General features: G+C 48.7%; 2 protein-coding genes across 3 annotated transcripts; both read left to right on the top strand.

Moving 5' to 3' along the window:
* The first annotated feature begins 167 nt into the window (after positions 1–167).
* On the top strand, positions 168–16,230 carry TEN1 (TEN1 subunit of CST complex). The gene is made up of 4 exons (XM_004275493.4): positions 168–301; positions 5,921–6,017; positions 9,647–9,804; positions 15,860–16,230. The coding sequence occupies exons 2-4, from the start codon at positions 5,926–5,928 to the stop codon at positions 15,979–15,981; spliced, it is 372 nt and encodes a 123-aa protein (XP_004275541.1). The 5' UTR covers positions 168–301; positions 5,921–5,925; the 3' UTR covers positions 15,982–16,230.
* A 497-nt stretch (positions 16,231–16,727) lies between these two features.
* Positions 16,728–20,345, top strand: CDK3 (cyclin dependent kinase 3). 2 transcript variants are annotated; one of them, XM_033438546.2, is made up of 7 exons: positions 16,728–17,012; positions 17,356–17,433; positions 17,513–17,633; positions 17,723–17,893; positions 17,976–18,077; positions 18,346–18,549; positions 19,554–20,345. In XM_033438546.2, the coding sequence occupies exons 1-7, from the start codon at positions 16,846–16,848 to the stop codon at positions 19,701–19,703; spliced, it is 993 nt and encodes a 330-aa protein (XP_033294437.1). In that variant the 5' UTR covers positions 16,728–16,845; the 3' UTR covers positions 19,704–20,345. The 2 variants fall into 2 exon arrangements, with proteins under 2 accessions (XP_033294437.1, XP_004275542.1); XM_004275494.4 differs by having other exon boundaries at positions 16,738–17,012; positions 19,687–20,345.
* Positions 20,346–20,445: the final 100 nt, after the last annotated feature.

Here is a 20,445-nt window from a genome sequence, read left to right on the forward strand (position 1 = left end):
CCCAGGACACCGCGAGTCCCCGCCCCGTTCGCCTCGGCCCGCCCCGGCCCTCCCTTTCTCCTTCACCGCGGCCCCTCCGCGCGTGACAGAGCGCGGCCGAGGCGGAGGCGGCGCCGGGGCGGGCGGGTGCCCTGCTTTCGGCCAGGGGAGCCCTTGAGCGGCGCCCAGCTAGGAGACCCTGGAAGAAGGTCAAGAAATTGCCCCGGGGGGAAAGCGAAGCGTTCTCCGCAACCCGCCCCTCCCTCGTCACGTGGCCACGCTGGGCGGAAAGAGGGAACCCAACGCCAGGAGGCCCAGAAAGGTTCGCGAGTGGTTGGGAAGGGGCGGGTCTACGAGGCCGAGGAGGACTGCGCCTGAGCCTCGGGACGCGGCCGCCCCGCCGCTTCCGGGTCCGCGCGCCAAGGCATCCCCGGGAATGAGATGGGGGAGGAAACTCAAGGCTTGGGGCGGGGAACCCTCGTGCTTGTCGGAGTTATCGGGGAGGTCGTAGCGTTTCCCAAAACCTTCCAAGATTGGAGAAAAAATGGACGGGAACAAGGGTCGCACCGGGGAGAGGCTCCAACTATCGTTTGTTAAGATAACGGCATCTTTGCTGCCAGAGGCGTGGGCCGCGGGGAGCTGAGTGTGGAATTGGGGGCGCTCCCCCCTGTTTATGGGGTGAGTTTGGACTTAAGAGTGCTTAGAGATCTTTGAAAGGAGACTTTTTTGTTTTCTCAATTATCGTCATCAAAGTAGTAAAAAGCACACGTTGAAAAAAGCTAGTATAAGAGGATTTGTAATGAAAAGCAGAAGTTCCCCATCCTCAGAGGCAGCCACTTTAACCATAATAAATTGTTTCTAGTTTTGTTTCCTAAAGAACATCGAAGTAAAATTCTTCCAAGCTATTTCTTGATTTGCTCATTTTTGTTACCTTTTGACCTCATGCCATGGTAACGAAGGTGTGGCACGCTACCCATCTCCTTTATCTCTCATTTACCTTTGTAACTTTAAACAACATACTAATCCCGTTTTAAAACTATACACTTTTAATAGTGTTAATAGTTTTAAAAAAACTTGTTTGTAAAACTGACGCATCAATTTTTTTTTTTGCGTGAGCCTCTCACTGTTTGTGGCCTCTCCCGTTGCGGAGAACAGGCTCCGGACGCGCAGGCTCAGCGGCCATGGCTCACGGGCCCAGCCGCTCCGCGGCATGTGGGATCTTTCCGGACCGGGGCACGAACCCGCTTCCCCCGCATCGGCAGGCGGACTCTCAACCACTGCGCCACCCCTTCCCTTTTTGAATCCCAAGGAGCCTTCCTGCACATGTGCAGACAGGGAAGTTTTCCTTGACCTCAGGAGTGGTCATCTTATTTCTTTACTTCAGCAGAGCTCAGCTTCTGCCACTAGCTTTCTTCTTGGAGTGTCTGGGTGAGAACAAAGATTCAGTTTTACTCCACTTGACAAACCCCAGCTGTCCGGCGCAGGGGCCCATCTATCTCCTTCCTCAACAGATCCAATCAGTATTCAGATTTCTCTGATTGCTTTGTAAAAAATTGTCTGCAGTTGGTTCGTTCAAATCAGGGTCCAAACAAGGTCTACACATTGCAGTTGGTTGATAAGAATCTTATGCTTCTTTTAATGTATAGGTTTCCACTAGACATTGATTTTTTTCTCCGATTTATTTATTGAAAAAACTAGGTTGTTTTTCGTGTGACTTGCCCACAATTTCCCTCTCTGTGATATCTTTAACACGTTCCTCTATTTCTGTATTTTCTATAAGCTGTTGGTTAGATCTAGAGGCTTTATAAGATTCAGGCTTGAGGCTTTAGGAAAAAATACTCCTGTGGCATGTTTTCTATTTTAAAATATCACTCTGGGGACTTCCCTGGTGGCACAGTGGTTAAGAATCCACCTGCTAATGCAGGGGACACGGTTTGATCCCTGGTCCAGGAAGATCCCACATGCTTCGGAGCAACAAAGCCCGTGCGCCACAACTACTGAGCCTGTGCTCTAGAGCCTGTGAGCCACAACTACTGAGCCCAAGTGCCTAGAGCCCATGCTCCACACAAGAGAAGCCACCGTAATGAGAAGACCACACACTGCAACAAAGAGTAGCCCCCGCTCGCCACAACTAGAGACAGCCTGTGTGCAGCAACAAAGACCCAACGCAGCCAAAACTAAATAAATAAAAAATAAATTTATTTAAAAAATACAATAAAATATCACCCTGGTTGTTATGAAGAGAATGGACTGTAGAAGGAAAAGAGTGGAAACAGACCAGTTATAAAGGTGGTGAAGGCCTGGATGGAGTGGTGACCATGGAGATGGAGGAAAGTGGATAGATTCAATATGTATTTTGAGGTAGAACTGACAGAAATTTGTGATGGATTGGATGCAACCATGAGAGAAAGGGACACATCAAGAATGACTCCTGGAAAAAACAAAACAAAAACAAAGAATGACTCCTGGGCTTGAGCAGATCAGGGATGGAGAAGGGTGGCTTGGAGGTGGTATTAAAGCCATGGGACTTGGTTCTGGTTAAAACATCGTCCTCCTGTGTCTACTTCCTCTCCCTCCCAAGGACCCACCTAAATGGACAAAGAGAACAGGAGAACAGCAGTTATCAAATTAAGGAAACTTAACGTTGATACAATACTATTACCTAATCTACAGACCTTTCTGTGGATTTACAATTGTCCAATGAAGTCCTTTATCACAAGTTTTTCTCCCAGCCAAGGTCCAATCCAGGATCATGAATTATATTTAGTTGTATAAATTTTCTGGAACTACCATAACAAAGTACCACAGACCAGGTGGCTTAAACAACAGAAATTTGTTGTCTCACAGTTCTGGAGGCCAGAAGTCCACAATCAAGGCATCGGCAGAGTTGCTTCCTTCTGAGGCTGTGAGTGAGATGTGCTCTGTGCCTCTCTCTTAGCTTCTGATAGTTTGCTGGCAATCTTTGGCCTTCCTTGGCTTGTATACATATCACCCCAATCTCTGCCTTCACCTTCACCTGGCCTCCTCCCTTTGTGCATGTCTGTCTCTGTCCAAACTTTCCCCTTTTTATAAGGGCACTAGTTATATTGGATTAGGCCCTCCGTAATGACCTCATTTTAACTTGGTTACCTCTGTAAGACCCTCTTTCTAAATAAGGTCACATTCTGAGGTCCTTGGGGGTTAGGACTTCAACATCTCTTTTTGCGGGGACACAGTTCCACCCATAACAGTTGTCCTATCACTTTCGCCTCCTTTAACTGGAGTAATTTCTTTATCTTCTGTGATTTTGACACTTTTAGAGCATATAAACCAGTTGCTGTGTAGAATGTCTCTCAATTCAGATTTGTGTGATATTTCTTGGTGATTAGATTCAGATTGTACTTTTTTTTTTTACAGGAATATCACAGAAACAATGTGTCCTTCTTAGTGCATCACATGCAGAAGGCACATGAAGGCTGTATTTGCTACTTTTCTTCACTGTGAAGTGGACCATTTTTTCCTTTGTAATTAATAAGTAATCGGTGGGGGAGATACTGTTGAGACCATGTAAATATGCCGGTTCTTCATCAAACTTTTACCCAGTACTTTTTGCATCCAGTGGTGATTCTTCCCTGAATTCATTTTTACTCTGGTGATTGCAAAACTTTTAAAGGCATAGTAAAATAATCATTTTATTTGGTTACTGTAAAATTCATTTAGTTGAGATTACACTTAAAATTGGAAATAATGCCCAGGTGATAGAATCTTTTGAGGCCATAGGTCAAATCATGTGGCATCACTCGAGTTTTAATGTTGGAGATTCATTGTATAATATAGACTAACAAAGACTTGTAACTTTAAACACAATGATGAATGGCTTCTGGGTTGGTGAACACAGGGAGGGGCTGGGAAAGTGGCAAAGCTCAGAGAGGGCATGGAAGCTCCACACCCCTCCCCACCTACCGTGTTCTATGCACCTCTTCTCTCTGGCTGTTCCTGAATTATATCCTTTTATGATAAACCAGTAACCTATTCTAATTCTGGGGTGGTAAACATATACCATCAAGTTTCTTGTCCCCAAGAAACAAACCCAAAGCCGATAAAAGCTATGATGAACTTAGTTATAAGTGTTACTTCTCTGACCTTCAATCCCACTACAGCAATCTTGACAGTTTCTTCAGAAAAGATGAAAGCAGCAGTCAGATTGGTTCACCATCCTTCCTGTACAGTATTTTCAAACTTCCCAGTTGTTAAAAAGAAGCCTATTTCTCTTCTTCATACCAGGGATTTTTTTCTCCTAGAATATTTTGCCTTGGGGAATGAAAAGGGCAAGGCTTGAAGTACAGGTTGTACCATTACTCAGACTCCTAGAGAGAGTATTTGAAATCCAGTTGACCCACAAGAGAAGCCTGTCCTGATATGTCTTCTCAGAAACTTTCTTGAGTGTGTGATAATGTATGGATAATGATTTATGGAGCCAGCTGTGCTTATTTAACAGAAGTGTCTTAACAAACACATAGCAGCTTTTGTCTGAAGAAAAAATTGAGGTTAAAATTTACAAAAGAGTATCTCCCCCAACCCTAACCCCACAAAGAGTCAAATGCTACTGCATGGTAATTTAAAAAAAATAAATTTAATGATATAGTTACTTATAGCTTAGCTTATACGTGGTGAGAGTAGAAAAATTACTTTAAAAACGATTCTAGGACTTCCCTGCTGGCGCAGTGGTTAAGAATCTGCCTGCCAATGCAGGGGACATGGGTTCGAGCCCTGGTCCAGGAAGATCCCACATGTCGCGGAGCAACTAAGCCCGTGGGCCACAACAACTAAGCCTGCGCTTTAAGAGCCCGAGAGCCACAACTACTGAGCCTGCGTGCCACAAATACTGAAGCCTGTGCGCCTAGAGCCCGTGCTCTGTAACAAGAGAAGCCACTGCAATGAGAAGCCCGCGCACCGCAACGAAGAGTAGACCCCGCTCGCCGCAACTAGAGAAAGCCCGCGTGCAGCAACGAAGACCCAACGCAGCCAAAAATAAGATAAACAAATAAAATTTATTTTTAAAAAAAGAAAATGTTATGTGGGATTCTGGAGGGGACTCTGGAACAGGAAAGGGACATTAGGGAAAAACCAGTGAAATCCAAATAAAGTATGGAGTTGAGTTAATAGTACCATATTGATACGGGCTGATTAATTGTGACAAATGTGTCATACTAATGTAAGATGTTAATTATAGGGAAAACTGGGTGTGATGTTTATAGGAATTCTCTGTACCATCTTTACAGGTTTATTTAAAAAAATAAATGAAAACCATTCTCCAATAAAAAGTTTATTTAAAAAACGTGAAGACTCCCTTTATATACAACTATGAAAGTGTCAAAATATATTAAGTGAAAGAAAATCAAGAACAGTATGTATACTATAGTACAGAAGGGAAATAAATATATATGCATATCTGTCCTTATTTGCATAATGAAAAGCTAAATACAAATTGATGGAAATGGTCCCCTCAGGGCAGGGCTTGGCAAACAGCAGCAAAGGCCAAGACAACTCACGACATGTTTCTGTCAATAAAGTTGGAAGGAAATAAGGTACACGCATTCGTTATTTATCGTCTTTGCGAGTTTTCATACTGTAATGGCAGAGTTTGGTAGTTGTGACAGAGGTCATATGTCACTGTCTGCCTTTTTACCGATCCCAGGTTTAGGGGCTTGGGGAGGGAACGGGCCGCATGGGAGTTAGAGTGGGAATCATACACTTTCCACAGAGATCTTTTGTGTATTGGTTTTTTTTTTTAAATATGTGAACGCATAAACCTATCAAAAAATCTTTTTAAATTTTAAAACATCATCCCCTGGAACTACCTTTTCAGTTGTTGCTGGTCTCGTGTCTGTTAATCTCCATCTTGTGGTTGGCTTGGTTTGTCAGGAATCTTCAAAAATCCATCTCAACTATTTGGTTACAGGAGCAATGATGCTGCCCAAACCTGGGATCTATTACTTCCCCTGGGAGGTCAGTGCCGGCCAAGTTCCTGATGGGGACACACTGAGAACGTTTGGCAGGTGAGAATGTTTTTTTCACATGGTGGGGGGGATGTTTAAAAAAAATTAAAAGTCTTTTTAAAAAATTATAATATTTTAAAAATTATTTTTAAAGTATATATATATTTTTTTATAAATTTATTTTATTTATTTATTTTTGGCTGCGTTGGGTCCTCGCCGCTGCACGCGGGCTCCCCCAAGCCGCGTCGAGCCAGGGCCACTCCTTGCTGCGGTGCACTGGCCCCTCACTGCGGTGGCCTCTCCCGTTCGGAGCACGGGCTCCAGGCACACGGGCCCCAGCAGTTGTGGCGCGCAGGCTCAGCAGCTGTGGCCCGCGGCTGCCCAGGATCAGCCACCGTGGTGCACGGGCCCAGCCACTCTGCAGCATGTGGGATCCTCCCGGACCAGGGTTGGAACCCGTGTCCCCTGCACCGGCAGGCAGACTCCCAACCACTGCACCACCAGGGAAGTCCCCTAAAGTACATATTTTTAATTACTAACAAATCACTTATTTTTACATTTTAAATTATTTATTATTATATATTTTAAAAATTATTTTAAAAATTAAAATAGTCACACTTTTATCTAATTATTTTTGTTTTTTAAAATAAATTTATTTATTTATTTTTATTTATTGCGTCTTCGTTACTGCGTGCGGGCTTACTCTAGTTGCGGCGAGCGGGGGCTACTCTTAGTTGCAGTGTGCGGGCTTCTCATTGCGGTGACTTCTCTTGTTGCGGAGCATGGGCTCTAGGCGCGCAGGCTTCAGTAGTTGTGGCTCGCGGGCTCTAGAGTACAGGCTCAGTAATTGGTGGCGCAGGGGCTTAGTTGCTCCGCGGGATATGAGATCTTCCCGGACTGGGGATCGAACCCATGTCCCTTGCATTGGCATGCGGATTCTTAACCATTGCGCCACCAGGGAAGTCCCTAATAATTTTTAAATGCTAAAAAATTAATACATATTCATTGTAAAAAATGTAGACAATCCGTAAGGGTGTAAAGAAAGCAAGTAAAGGGATTCCCTGGTGGCGCAGTGGTTGAGAGTCCGCCTGCCGATGCAAGGGACACGGGTTCGTGCCCCGGTCCAGGAAGATCCCACATGCCACGGAGCGGCTGGGCCCGTGAGCCACGGCCGCTGAGCCTGCGCGTCCGGAGCCTGTGCTCCACGACGGGAGAGGCCACAGCAGTGGGAAGCCCGCGTACAGCAAAAAAAAAAAAAAAAAGAAAGCAAGTAAAAATCACCTGTAATTCCACTGTGTGGACAACCACCCACCACTAACCTTTTGGTGACTACTTGCTTTTTCATGTGTGGTTGTGTGTATATGTGGGTGGGTGTGTATATACACGATACGTGTATGTACATATATACTGTGTTAGTCACATATTGCTATGTAACAAATCACCCCAAAATTAAGTGGCTTAAAATAACAATAAATGCTTATTTTTTCATACTTACTGAGTGTCAGGAATGTGGGAGTGGCTTCGCTGGGTGGTTCTGTCTCAGATTGACTTTGAAGGTTGCAGTCGAGATGTTAGCCAGGGCTGCCAGCATCTGAAGGCTGGCGTGGACCTGGAGGGTCTGATTCTACGATGACTCATTCACATGTTTGGCAATTTTGTGCTGCCTGTTGTCAAGAAGGCTCACTTCCTCAATACGGATTTTTCTATATGGCTGCTTGAGAGTCTTGATAACATGGCAGCTGGCTTTCCCCAGGAGTGACTCAACAGAGAGGGCAAAGAGAAAGCTACAATGTCAATGACCTAACCTCAGAAATCACTCTAGGTCATCTCTGCAATGTTTTATTGGTTACACAGGTCAGCGCTAGTCAGGGTGGTAGGGACTACACAGGGATACGGATGCCAGGAGATAAGAATCATTGGGGACCATCTTGGAGACATATATATATATACATACATGTATAAATATTTTAAGCTAGATGAGATCCTATTATATTACTATATTGTACCATACTTAACTGTGTATGGTAGACCTAGTTCCATGCCAAATATGTAAATCTATATCATCACTTTAAATAGATCCATTTTATTTCATTGCATAGACATACCATAATTTATTTAACCACATCTATTTATTTAACCAGAAGCAATTGATTTTCAACAAAGACATCAATTTAATTGAGTGGGGAAAGTATAGTCATTTCAACAAATGGTGCTGGAACTACTGGATATTTTTATGGGGGTAAAAAAACACCTGATCCCTACCCCACAGCATACCAAAAAAAAAAAATCATTCTGACTGGATCATAAATGAACAAGCTAAAACTATAAAATCTTTAGAAGAAAACAGGAGAAAACCTTCACATACACCTTGAGATAGGCAAAGATTTCTTAGACTCAGAAAACAAAAACCATAGGGACTTCCCTGGTGGTTCAGTGGGTAAGACTCAGAGCTCCCAATGCAGGGGGCCCAGGTCCGACCCCTGGTCAGGGAACTAGATCCTGCAGGCCGCAACTAAGACCTGGCGCAGCCAAATAAATAAATAAATATTCAAAACAAACCAAAACAAAAACCATAAAAGAAAAATAATGAATAAATTGGACTTCAACAAAATTAAAAGCTTCTCATCAAAAGCTACCATTAAGAAGATTAAAAGGTAAGCCACTAACTGGTAAAAAATAAGTGAACATGTGTGTGTATATTATCTATATTCAACAAATGATTTGTACCTAGAATAAACAAAGAACCCATATAACCCAATAAGAAGACAAAGAACTTAATTTTTAAATGGGTAAAAGATTTAAACAAGACACTGCCAAGGAAGATATACAGAGGGCAGATAAACACATGAAAATTTGTTCAACATCATGTGTCATTAGGGAAATGCAAGTTAAAACCACAATGGTACGGTATTTCATGCCCACTAGAGTGGTTAAAATTAAAAAGACTGACCGTATCCTGTGCTGACAAGGATTTGGAATGACTAGAACCCTCATATGTTGCTGGGGGGAAAGGAAAGTGGCACAACCACTTTGGAAAACAATTTGCCAGTTTCCTTTAAACAGACAGATTGACCACATGACCCAGAAATCCCACTTGGGTATTTCCCCACGAGAAATGAAAACATATGTCAGCACAAGTCCGTAAGCAAACCAGATCAGCTGGTGGGGATAATAATAATTTATTGATCCATTCAACTGAGTGCTACCAAGCAATAAAAAGGAACAAACTACTGATTTACCCAACAGCATTATGCTGAGTGAAAGAGGCTAGACACAGAAGAATTCATGCTGTCAGGATTCCATTTACATGAGGTGCTTGGGTAGGAAAACTCACCTGTGGAGACCAAGAGCAGATCAGTGGTTGCCTTGGGTGGGAGGTGGGGAGACTGAGTTCAGAGGGGCACAAGGGGACTTTTGGGGGTGATGGAAATGTACCAAAGCTTGATGGGGGTGCTGGTTACACAGTGTATACTTCTGTCAACAGTCAATGAACAGGTCCCTTTTAATGCATGTAATTTATACCTCAGTTATGTAGACCTAATTAACCTTTTCTGTTGCTGCCACTTTAATTTCTCTGATCCGAGTGAGGCTGAACATTTTCCCATGGATGTATTGGCCTCCCAGAATGTTTAGAACTTTGGGTTGGTTCTGTCTATGGATGGAAATGATCACACTTACCTGACCTCCAGGTTGTACAGCTACGACATGACAAAGTCCCGAGTGACCCTGATGGCTCAGCACAGATCTGACCAGCACCCAATCCTCGTCTGTACCAAGTTGGTGGAACCGTTCCAAGCCCAGGTGGGCTCCCTCTACATGGTCCTTGGGGAGCTGGAGCACCAGAAGGGTAAGCCTTGGCTTCACACACCCTTTTTCACTCTGGGTCCTGAGTGGGGCAGTCTTTTGGGTGCCTGGGCTTGGTTTCTGACCCAGCAGGGGTCCCTCATTGGGGTTAACATTCCTTCCAAATCAGCCCACAAGTTATAGGGACTCATAGGAAAGAGACGTGATTGGGCTTGAGGTGGACCTGCCGTAGGGAAGCGAGAAAGCGGGGAGAGAAATCATTAATTTCTGAAGGCCTACAACATGCCAGGCCTGGTACTAGGAGGTTTGCTTAAATCTTTTCGAATCTGCTCACCAGCCCTTAATGAGTCATCTTATGGCTATTCCATAGATGAGAAAACTACGGCTCAGAGAGGATGGGGCTGGAGTAACAGGCCAGGAAGTCAGGGTAAGAGAAATAAAACACAAGGGAAGGAACAGAAGCAACCTGGGAGGATCTCTATGGCATCAAGGGTTGAAGCTTGCCCTTTAAAACCTAGGTACTTGTATTCTTTGCTTCCCTCTCTGGCTGTCCCTGTGCCATTTTCCTTCACGTGCTTTATGTAACTATAACATGTTGTATCTGGTTATTTTAATCTAACATTATATCATAAGCATTCCCCCATGTCTTGAAAATTTTTTCTAGATATAGTATTTAATGGCTATATAATATTTTACAGATTAGATGTGTGCACTAATTCACACAAGCGTTAGACATTTGTATTGTTTCCATTTTTTGCTCTTATAAGTACACTGTACATTAATTGGTTAAAGAAACTATGAGATATTCAGCCAGGAGAATATTATACAGCCACCAAAAACGGTGTTGTAAATTTATATCAGTTGACATGAAAAGATGTTCGTAGTATTTTACTGAGAAAAAGCAGTTTACAAAACAGTAATGTATCATATGATCTCATTTTTGTTAAACAGACTTTTTTTTTTTGCGGTACGCGGGCCTCTCACTGTTGTGGCCTCTCCCGTTGCGGAGCACAGGCTCCGGACGCGCAGGCTCAGCGGCCATGGCTCACGGGCCCAGCCGCTCCGCTGCATGTGGGATCTTCCCGGACCGGGGCACGAACCCGCGTCCCCTGCATCGGCAGGCAGACTCCCAACCACTGCGCCAGCAGGGAAGCCCTAGACATTTTTTATACACATAAAAGTTTGAAATATTATTTACCAAAACGTTAATAGTAATTATTTCTGGGTGGTGGGGCTGTGGGATTCCTTATACTTTTATTATTTGACAATGAAAATGTATTGCTTTATAGCCAGAGGGAAAAAACAGTTTAAACAATCTATCTAGATATATATTAAAAATGCTGTGGCTAATAGCCTTTAACTATTCCCAAACTTTGTCCACTTGCTGATGATTTCTTTCGGGTAGTTTCCTGAGAGTGGAATTGCTACATTGAAGGATATGAACATCTATGTTTCTTGATTTACACTCCCAACTTACCTTCTAAAAGTTGCAGTGGTTTTTAACTCTGGATGAAATGCACTAGAAAAAAAGTAAACGGGGCTTACTTTAATTACGTTTGATTTAATAAAAGTTAATCTTTATTCAGGCTTAAGCCTTTGAGCTCAGAGTCCCCGGCTTCATCATTGATTTGAGAGAAGTATCAGGAGGAGGGGTGGAAATGGGTACAAAGGGCCTTGAATAAATCATTTCCACTTTGACTGCAGCCCACTTCACCTGAGACTCCCTCCTGCACTCCTGGCCCCTACAGGGAGTCCTGGGAGCTCTCAGGAGCCAACTGCCCAGTATCTGTAACTCAAAGGTCTGATTGCAGATACAGAGAGGGGTTGATACTAAGGTGGGACATCAGGCCAGGACCAGGGTGGGACCTGGAGAAGACATTTAGAATTATTTGTGGGAAGAAAAATGGAAAAAACGTTACAAATTCAACCCATATCACTTTTTCAATTTAATGGTTTCAAATCAAACAAGCACAAAAGTAGAATGAGCCTCCATGTCCCCGTCGCCCAAATTCAGCAGTGATCCACATTCCACTGTTGTGTCATCATCGCCCGCATTTACTTACTTATTTTGCTGGTGTATTTTAGAGCAAATCTGACATCACTTCATTTACCCATAAATACCTCAATGTCTATCTCTAACATCACAATCACGCCCAACAAAATGAATAGCTGTTCCTTAATATACTCTAGTACATACCTTGTCTGTGTTCATTCCCCTCCTCGGCCCCAAAATGGCTTTTTACAAAAAGTTAGTTTAAAAGCAGGAGGCAAAGACCGTGCATTGCCTTTGGGTTACATATCCCAAGTCTCTATAATGGTTCTGGTCTTCCTTTTTTCTTTTTTGTAATGCCATTTATTGGAGAACTTGGGTCTGGAATTAGCTAATTGCTTCCTCCTGGTTGCATTAAACCTGCTCTTCCTTCCCTTGAGTTTATCCTACCTTTTTCTGAACGGATTGTATTTCAGGGAAACCAAATGGTTGGAGGAGGGAACGTTCTTTAGAGAAGAATCACAGTGAATAAACGCAGGAGAAACAACTAAATTCTAAAGTCACCATGTTAAAAGCCCCGAGGAAATAATAAATCCAGGCAACGATCGTTATCACTGGCCGCTCAAATCATTAGGTGGAAGCTTGCCGGGAACACTGTAGCTCAGGTGATCAAACATTACAAAAATCGGACCGATCGATCGTGTACCTCTGGTGTGCTGCACCAGGAGAGCACAGACAGTACTGCTCTGACGTGTTCTTGCCAAAAAACAAAAAACATGGAACCTCAGTAGTCAAGCCTCAGACCCAGCAGGATTCTTCCTAGGCTCTGGCAAGTTTACCACTCACCATTATTTTCATCACAATGTGTAGGGGTTTTTTTTCCTTAAAAAAAATGTTTCCCCTCAGTTTCTAATTTCTGAGACTACATGCTCGTCATTCGAGACTGGCACAAGGAAAGAAAGACGACGGTGAGGAGGGAGGGCAGAGTGTGGGCTGAGCTTGGCAGCCGTCGCTGACCTCCAACCTGCAGTGGCCTGTCTGGCCCCTGGCCAGGTCTGAAGTCCTGTGGGGACACAAAGGTCAACCACACACGGATCCTGCCCCGTGCCAAGGTTGGCAGTTCTGAGGATGGACTAGAGGCCCCCTCAAGGCACCTTTCTGAAATGTTTGCACACGAAAGAGAAGAAATGCCAGCCATGTGCCAACACCAGCTGGCCAGGACACCCCACGGGGCCGAGGGCTTCCAGTCCAGAGATTAAGATGTGAGGACACAGCCTCGGCCCCGCTCTGCTCCAGGGGCCCGCGTGGAATACCAGGCTGAAGGTTACTCGCCTACAGCAAGAAGCTGCCCCAGAGCTCTCACCATAAATCCCACCTGTTCTGGTTTCCGTTCACCTGACTGCTTCCTGCCCTCACAGGCCTTCCTTGTGTCCTCTCAAACCTTCAAGCCCCCTTCTCTGGGACTTGCCTGAAACCTGGCTTTCCCCCCCAGGCAGCGGTTCCCCTCCTGCCCTCCCATGTGGAGCCTCCCAGGCCCCATTACAGAACCCAGAGGTGGGGCGGAAATCCTGCCAGCTCCTCCTGCAGCACCAGTTCTGCCACCTCCGCCCCACTGCTGCCTGACTTACCCGGACCCTCTGCTGCCTGAAACTAGGTTCCACCCTCAGTATCCTGCCTCGTCACCCATCGGGACCACCTTCTCTCCTCTCCAGCTTGACCTCACTATCATTTCAACCACTTTCCTGGCAGAAGTTCCAACTCGTCTTCCATCATTCCTCCCTGATTAAACCCCAATCCCCACCCTCTCAGGTCCCACCCAACTGTTGATGGAGAAAGTTCACAAAGCTCCAGGGATTCCTAGCACAACGGTTTCAAGGTCTCTTATCTCTTCCGGGCCCTTCACGCTGCCTAGAATTCCTTCCACATGTCCTGGCTGGTCCCCCCTCCCCCGACCCGCAACAGCTGTTTCAGGCATTCACGCAGGACCCCCTTCGTCATCACCTCCCCGTCCCTTCCAGCAAATTACCTCACCTCCTACATCCCAGGTAAAATTGAGGCCACAGCTGCAGCCTCTCCTAAAATTATATGCATCCACACCCATCAGTAGCCCCTTTCCTCCAGTCTGGGAGAGAGGAGGGTCCCTCCTGCCTGCGGTGCAGCCCCTGTGCTGTGATGCATGCCTGCCTTCCTGCAGGGGCTTTGCTTTCTCAGCTGAATCCTTAACCTGTTACCACTGGTTCTTCCCTCCCAGCATATAAAGCGCTCAAGCCTCTTCTGTATTAAAATAATAGCAACAATAATGTCAAGTTCAGCTCTATCCCTACCTAGCTGTGACCCTCCTCCCTCCACAGTCAAACTTCCTAAAAGAAGATCTGTTCTCCACATCACCCCTCCTTATCTCAGACTCACACCTCAACCCACTGCATTCTGGATTGAACCCACACCCTCGGCAGTGAAAGCGCAGAGTCCTAACCACTGGACCACCAGGGAATTCCCTCAGCCCTTCTCCTTTGCCGCAGGTTCTTTTTCTTTGCAAGAAGAGATTCCCGTAAATGACTATTTCTCTGGCTTCATAAACTCCTTTCTCCTCCCCTGCAGCACTCTTCAAATGCCGTTCTTTTATTCCATTTACACAGACCTTTTGCAGATGGACTAACAGAATTGCCAAATTTGTCCCTGTGATAATCATACTTCTAAAGTTCACTTCCATTTTTAATAACTTTTCTTCATTCACGGGAAGGAACATGTTCCACTATCTGTATCTCGAAGAGGACGTTTCCCCAGGCTGAGGGGAGGAAAGAGCTGACAGGCATTATTATTGTAAGGAAAGTTCTGTGAAATTAAGTCCAATACTACGAAAATCTTCATACAGGAAGTTTGGAAACATTTGACCTATGCTTCTATTTTGAGATTTTTAACTGCGAATTAGAGCACTCTGATTTTGTCCTTGCTTTCCCTGTGTCATCCTGAACACATGCAGCTGCTCTGTGAAAACCATTTAGGGCCACATGTGTCACAAGAAAAGGTCTAGGCCTTTCAGTGCCAAATGAAGTTTAGGCAAATATCCTGTTTGACTGATTAGTATAGATGAGCCAGTTATTCCTGAAGAGGCCTGAGTGATGAGAATCAACAGTCTACATCCATCCACAGATCCACATACTGTCCCATGCCCTCCCCCCCACCCCACTCTAGGCCATGCAGCCCCTGCAGTCCAGCGCTGGGGCCGACAGAAGCTGACGACACACAGGCAACCTCATGTTTCAAATGAGTTCATCTCTCTGTGTTGAAACCTGGAATCTACACAGTCCAGCTCTCTGAATTCTGCCCCCGGGCTCTGTTAAATCAGTAAAGTGGCCTAGACTAGAGGAAAAGTTAGGCATAGACTTTAACCAGGGAGAGCCTCTATCTCAAAACGGCATCAAAAGAGGACGGCATAATGTTCTAGAACACTGAATGTATTCATTGACGTGCCCAGAGAGCAGAGAGAACATAGTGCAAAAAAACCCCACAACAACCTATAAGGGCGAACCCCAGATGTCCTTCCGATTTGGTGTCACCTGAACATTGACAAACCTTTCCATCAGCTCACCACAGCATCTGCTAGAAGCGCCCGCAGCCCCTTGGCCAGGGTGGGATGACTTGCCCAGACTCTCCCCTTGGATTGATTAAATATGGGGTTCTCTTTGCTCCAATTTCCAATGCCAGTGAGCCCCACGAAGCCAAGGGGCCCTTCCCCTGGTACAAATGGAGAACTAGGGTGGCGATTGAGACTGCTCCTCAACTCTGGGCACTTGGGAGCTACAGAGAAGCTGGCAGGAGTTAAGATGACAAAAGAGGGAAGTAGAGGCTACGTCTCTCTGGGCCGGAGTGGAATTTTCAGGCTACCCCCTGAGTTTCAGCCACGTGCCTGTAGTGCATGGTGGGCCCGCAGTTCTGAGGCCCGAGTAGACAAATGGTCATCATCCTGTAAACCATCCTTCTCACCTGTGCCCTGTCAGACTCTTCTGTCAAAACCCAGGCCCGACAACAAGTCGAGGGGAAGCGGCTGGAATGCATCTGCAGGGTGTGTTGCTGACACTGCCTGTGCCTTGGTGTCTGTGTCTTTCAGATGGAGACTGCGTGGTGAAGGCCCGGGTGCTGACTTGTGTGGAAGGAATGAATCTCCCCTTGTTAGAACAAGCAATCCGGGAGCAGAGGCTGTACCAACGAGAGAGGGACAGCAGCCAGTAGAAAGCGAAACAGCAGCTCCTGGCAAACCGCCCCACCCCCTCCCCGCCGCCGCCCCCGCGCTGGAGCTGCCGCCGAGAAGATGCAGGAGCTTCCTGGAGAGAAGAGGGGAGGGGTTGTTCATTGGGATTGCCCCAGAAATGGAAGCCTAGAGATCAGAGGCCGGGCTCTGGGGCCCTGGGGGATGGGCCCCGTGTGAATCCTGGAGGGTTGCAGAAGGTCCTCGTGAATAAAGCCATGTGGTGTGACGTAGCAGTGCGTGCACGTGGTGCAGCGCCGGCAGGGGCCAGCAGGGGGAGCCTCGGAGCAGGCAGCCGGCCCGGCAGTGAGGCTGCGGGAGCGTAGGGTTTGTGGTGAATTCTGGGCTGGGGGCCTGAGGGGAGGGCGCTGGGGACGCTCAGGACCTGGTGGGGGGCCCGGGACACAGTGGGTGCTGCTCCTGCCAAGGTTCTGACCTCTGTCCTGAGTTGACCCCGGCCCCCCCTGGGCGGCCCCTCCGGGCAGCCTTCTGCCCCCGGGGTCCAGGCCTGGCTGGGCAGGGGCGGGGGCTGGGGCAGAAGAAGTTTGGGCCCTCCTGTGCTCCGTAGCCCGGCTCAGGGCAGCTGCTTCCTGGGGCCTGGGGCTTTCTGCCTGGCCTGGGCTGGGCGAGGGGCATCCGTGCGCCACACCAGGTTCTCGGCCATGGGCTGGGGCTGGGGCTGGGGCTTTGGTGGGTGGTGGGAGCCGGGCCTGGGCCTGGGCGGCCTGGCAGGCAGAGCAGGGTGAGCCCTGGGGGCCCCAGGCCTCAGGAGCCGGGGCGGGGGGCGGGGCTGGGGGCCCTGGGCAGGCTGTGCCGTGGAGGTTGGAGGGGCAGCGGGGGTGCTGGGCATGGGGACGAACGCCCCAGGCGCCTTCTGTTTCCAGGGCGGCTCTGCGGGCATGGATGTGTTCCAGAAGGTGGAGAAGATCGGAGAGGGCACCTATGGGGTGGTGTACAAGGCCAAGAACAAGGAGACCGGGCAGCTCGTGGCCCTCAAGAAGATCAGGCTGGATTTGTGAGTTCTGGGACGGCCTCTGAGACCCCCTGGTCCAGGGGTGACCCACAGCCCACCCATCCGTCCCTCATCATAGGGTTTTGTGTTCCACTCCTTTTCCGAGTGCTCCCCAGTTACACGGGGGCCACAGAGGTGCAGCCCTCATGCGTCCTCACCCCGACCAGGCTTTGCCCCTGGCCGGTGGGGGTGATGGGTGTGTGCCGAGGAGCACAGAGCCCCATCGCTGGGGAGGGGGGTGGGCATCCTTAGGGAATAAGGAACACAGGTGACACCCCCCGCCCGCCCCCCAGCAGAAGGGCCTGCTCAGCTGCTACCTCCACTGCTGTACCACTCTCTTCTCCAGGGAGACCGAGGGGGTCCCAAGCACTGCCATCAGGGAGATCTCCCTGCTCAAAGAGCTTAAGCATCCCAACATCGTCAGGTGAGTCCTGAAGGAGCGGGGAAGTGGGCCTCTCCCAGCCCGGCTGGGAGCCGCATGCTGACTGGTGTCACCCGGCCAGGCTGCTGGATGTGGTGCACAGCGAGAAGAAGCTTTACCTGGTGTTTGAGTTCCTCAGCCAGGACCTGAAGAAGTACATGGACTCCACCCCAGCCTCCAAGCTCCCCCTGCATGTAGTCAAGGTACCGGGGGCGGGACGGGGGCAACCGGCGGCCTGCTCAGCCGGCCCCGCCTCCGCTCAGCCAGCTCCTTCTCATGCTCGCTGTTCCAGAGCTACCTCTTCCAGCTGCTGCAGGGGGTGAACTTCTGCCACTCGCATCGGGTCATCCACCGAGACCTGAAGCCCCAGAATCTGCTCATCAATGAGTTGGGAGCCATCAAGCTGGCTGACTTTGGACTGGCTCGGGCCTTCGGGGTGCCCCTGCGCTCCTACACCCATGAGGTACCGCAGGACAGAGGGGAGAGAAGGGATGTCACCCGTGCACCTAGCTACCCTGAATGACGCTGTTTTCTTGTCCCCACAGGTGGTGACACTCTGGTATCGTGCCCCCGAGATCCTCTTGGGAAGCAGGTTCTACTCGACAGCTGTGGACGTCTGGAGCATTGGTTGCATCTTTGCAGAGATGGTAGAGAGAGGGCCAGACATGGCCCCAGGGAGGCCACAGGCAGGGTCCTCTGGGGTGGGGGGTAGAAGGGGCTCTGATTCTCCTATTAGAAGTGGATTAAGGGGTGTTTGGGACTGGCTAAGGTCTTTTTCCGGAAAAGGCCAGGATTTTTAGCACAGCCCTGGGAAAAATATCTTGGAGGTGCCTCCCTGGTCTGGCCTCTTTTCTGGTATTGGATTCTGCATGACAAGGGAGTAGACCCCACACCTTCTCCCCTTCCCCGTTCCAGGTGACCCGCAAAGCCCTGTTTCCTGGCGACTCTGAGATTGACCAACTCTTTCGTATCTTTCGGACCCTGGGGACACCCAATGAAGCCATGTGGCCAGGAGTCACCCAGCTGCCTGACTATAAGGGCAGTTTCCCCAAGTGGACCAGGAAGGGGCTGGAGGAGATCGTGCCCCACCTGGAGCCAGAGGGCAAGGACCTGCTCATGGTAGGTACAGGTGGGCGGCAGGGAGGCTGAGAAAGACCTCCTCACGCCAGCTGCTGCTCTTGCTAGAAGTGTCCCCTTTGTCATCCAGCCTCTTATGCAGCCCTGGTTCCTTCTGAGTCCCAGCTCGTCTCTTTGCTGACTCCTATACAGAGTTCGCTTGTCCCCATGTGTATTCATTGTTCCACCTGGAAGCCTCTCCCATGATAGGTCCAATGTTCATCATCCCTTTTAAAACTTCTCTCCTCTAGTTAGCTTTATTTTTATGCTGTGCTATGTGCCCTTTTTCTTAGTTGCCTTGTGTTTTGGTAATTTTTTCTCGTGGACATTATTACCCCATCTAAGCTGTAAGCTTTCCCAGAAGGGACCACACCGCCCACTGCCTCGGTGCTCCCGCAGTACGTTCCACAGTGGTTACTCTTCACACGAGGCTGTTCAGAGCAGGCTGCTCGCTGCTCGCCGCGGCCCCTGCCCCAGTCCTCACTCACCCCTCTGCTTGTACCCTCTTGACCCCTTGGGCTGGCCCAGGCCAGGCTGCCCAGAGGGCCTCAGGCAGAGCTAGCCATTCTTGCCCACAAAGACTCAGAGCACGTTTCTCTCTTTAGTCTGGTGTTGGGTCAGAGGAAGGCAGGGCAGGAAGTTCATCTTCAGGCTCTGTGTCCAGCTTTCCAGAGGGCTGTGTGCGTCTCCCAACCCAGGGCCAGGAGGATGGAGTGGACTCCCCATGGAGCCTCCTAGCCCTCCATCCTGTCTACTCTAGGGCAGGGGGGTCCTTCCACAGCCTGGCCAGGTTTAGGGATTTTTGTGTTTCTGCCCCACCCTCAACATGCTCCCTGGACAGGTTTGGTTCCCTCATCCTGATACCTAGAGAAAAGTCTGTCTCAACTAGAACTAGGCTGGAGCCTGGAAGGCTCCCTAAGGAAGGGGGGAGCCTGACTCGGCCTCAGTAACGTGAAGGAGACAGGGGGTGACTTAGGGCTGGACTAGAATGAAGTCTTTGTCCCCAGATTCCGGGAGCGTCCAGAACTGGTTCTCAAGCTGGGAGGTACTGGCTTTGTGCCATCTGGGTGTGGCGGCAGCTCTGCTTTGGGGCTTGGGGCCCTGGCCACCCCCGGGCCCAGTCTGTCTCTTCCTCCGCAGCAACTCCTGCAGTATGACCCCAGCCGGCGCATGTCAGCCAAGGCCGCCCTTGTGCATCCGTACTTCTCGTCCACCGAGGCCTCCCTGGCCCCGCGCTAGTGTGTGCTGGAGGGTTTCTGCCGCTGAGAAGGTGTGAGGCCTCAAAGCCTCTCTCCAGCTGCTGCCCCCCTGCCTCCCTACTCACTTCCCAAGAAGGAGGACACATCTGGGGAGAGAGCAATTTGGCGTCAGCCGTCAGAGGGCTGAGTTTGGGTTTGTCCTGCCAGCAGGTTAGCGAGTTCCTGGGTTGTTTGTTGGGTTTGCCGGTGCCGTTTCAAGATGGGGGCACAGAAGCGCCATGCCCGAGGGGGTCCGTCAGAGGCTGGGTCCCCTGGCACCAGAATGGCAGGTGCTAAGGAGAGTAGGAAACCTGCCCGGGCCTCCAGCAAGCCCTCCTAGTGCCCTTCCGCTGCCCGGCCCTCAGTTGCAGAGCCAGACCCCGGGGGAAAGAGTTTCTCCCGGCTGGTCTTCTGGATTTAAAATGTTTTGGGGAAGAGTTGAGTTCCAGTTAAGGGTCCCAAGTTAAACAGAAAGCGGGGTGAGGGAGAGAGGACATTTTCCTGATCCTGGGGTAGGCTGGGTGTTCTAACTAGTTGTCTCGTCACCTGGGATATGCTTAATGTTTGTTTGCTTCTGGCTTTAAGAACAGAAAATAAAACATGCATTCCTGAGTTTTCCAGTGTTTCTCTGCTCAGGGGGGACACCAGGGACTTGCTGACG

This window comes from Orcinus orca, chromosome 19, assembly GCF_937001465.1.
Source record: "Orcinus orca chromosome 19, mOrcOrc1.1, whole genome shotgun sequence".
Taxonomy (NCBI): domain Eukaryota; kingdom Metazoa; phylum Chordata; class Mammalia; order Artiodactyla; family Delphinidae; genus Orcinus; species Orcinus orca.

Excerpts from the sequence above, each read along its gene's own strand:
- TEN1 (XM_004275493.4), top strand. The coding sequence starts at position 5,926 with ATGATGCTGCCCAAACCTGGGATCTATTACTTCCCCTGGGAGGTCAGT. Across the intron at positions 6,018-9,646 it reads ACACTGAGAACGTTTGGCAG|GTTGTACAGCTACGACATGA; the intron begins GTGAGAATGTTT and ends CCTGACCTCCAG. Across the intron at positions 9,805-15,859 it reads GGAGCTGGAGCACCAGAAGG|ATGGAGACTGCGTGGTGAAG; the intron begins GTAAGCCTTGGC and ends TGTGTCTTTCAG.
- CDK3 (XM_033438546.2), top strand. The coding sequence starts at position 16,846 with ATGGGGACGAACGCCCCAGGCGCCTTCTGTTTCCAGGGCGGCTCTGCG. Across the intron at positions 17,013-17,355 it reads AAGAAGATCAGGCTGGATTT|GGAGACCGAGGGGGTCCCAA; the intron begins GTGAGTTCTGGG and ends TCTCTTCTCCAG. Across the intron at positions 18,550-19,553 it reads AGGGCAAGGACCTGCTCATG|ATTCCGGGAGCGTCCAGAAC; the intron begins GTAGGTACAGGT and ends CTTTGTCCCCAG.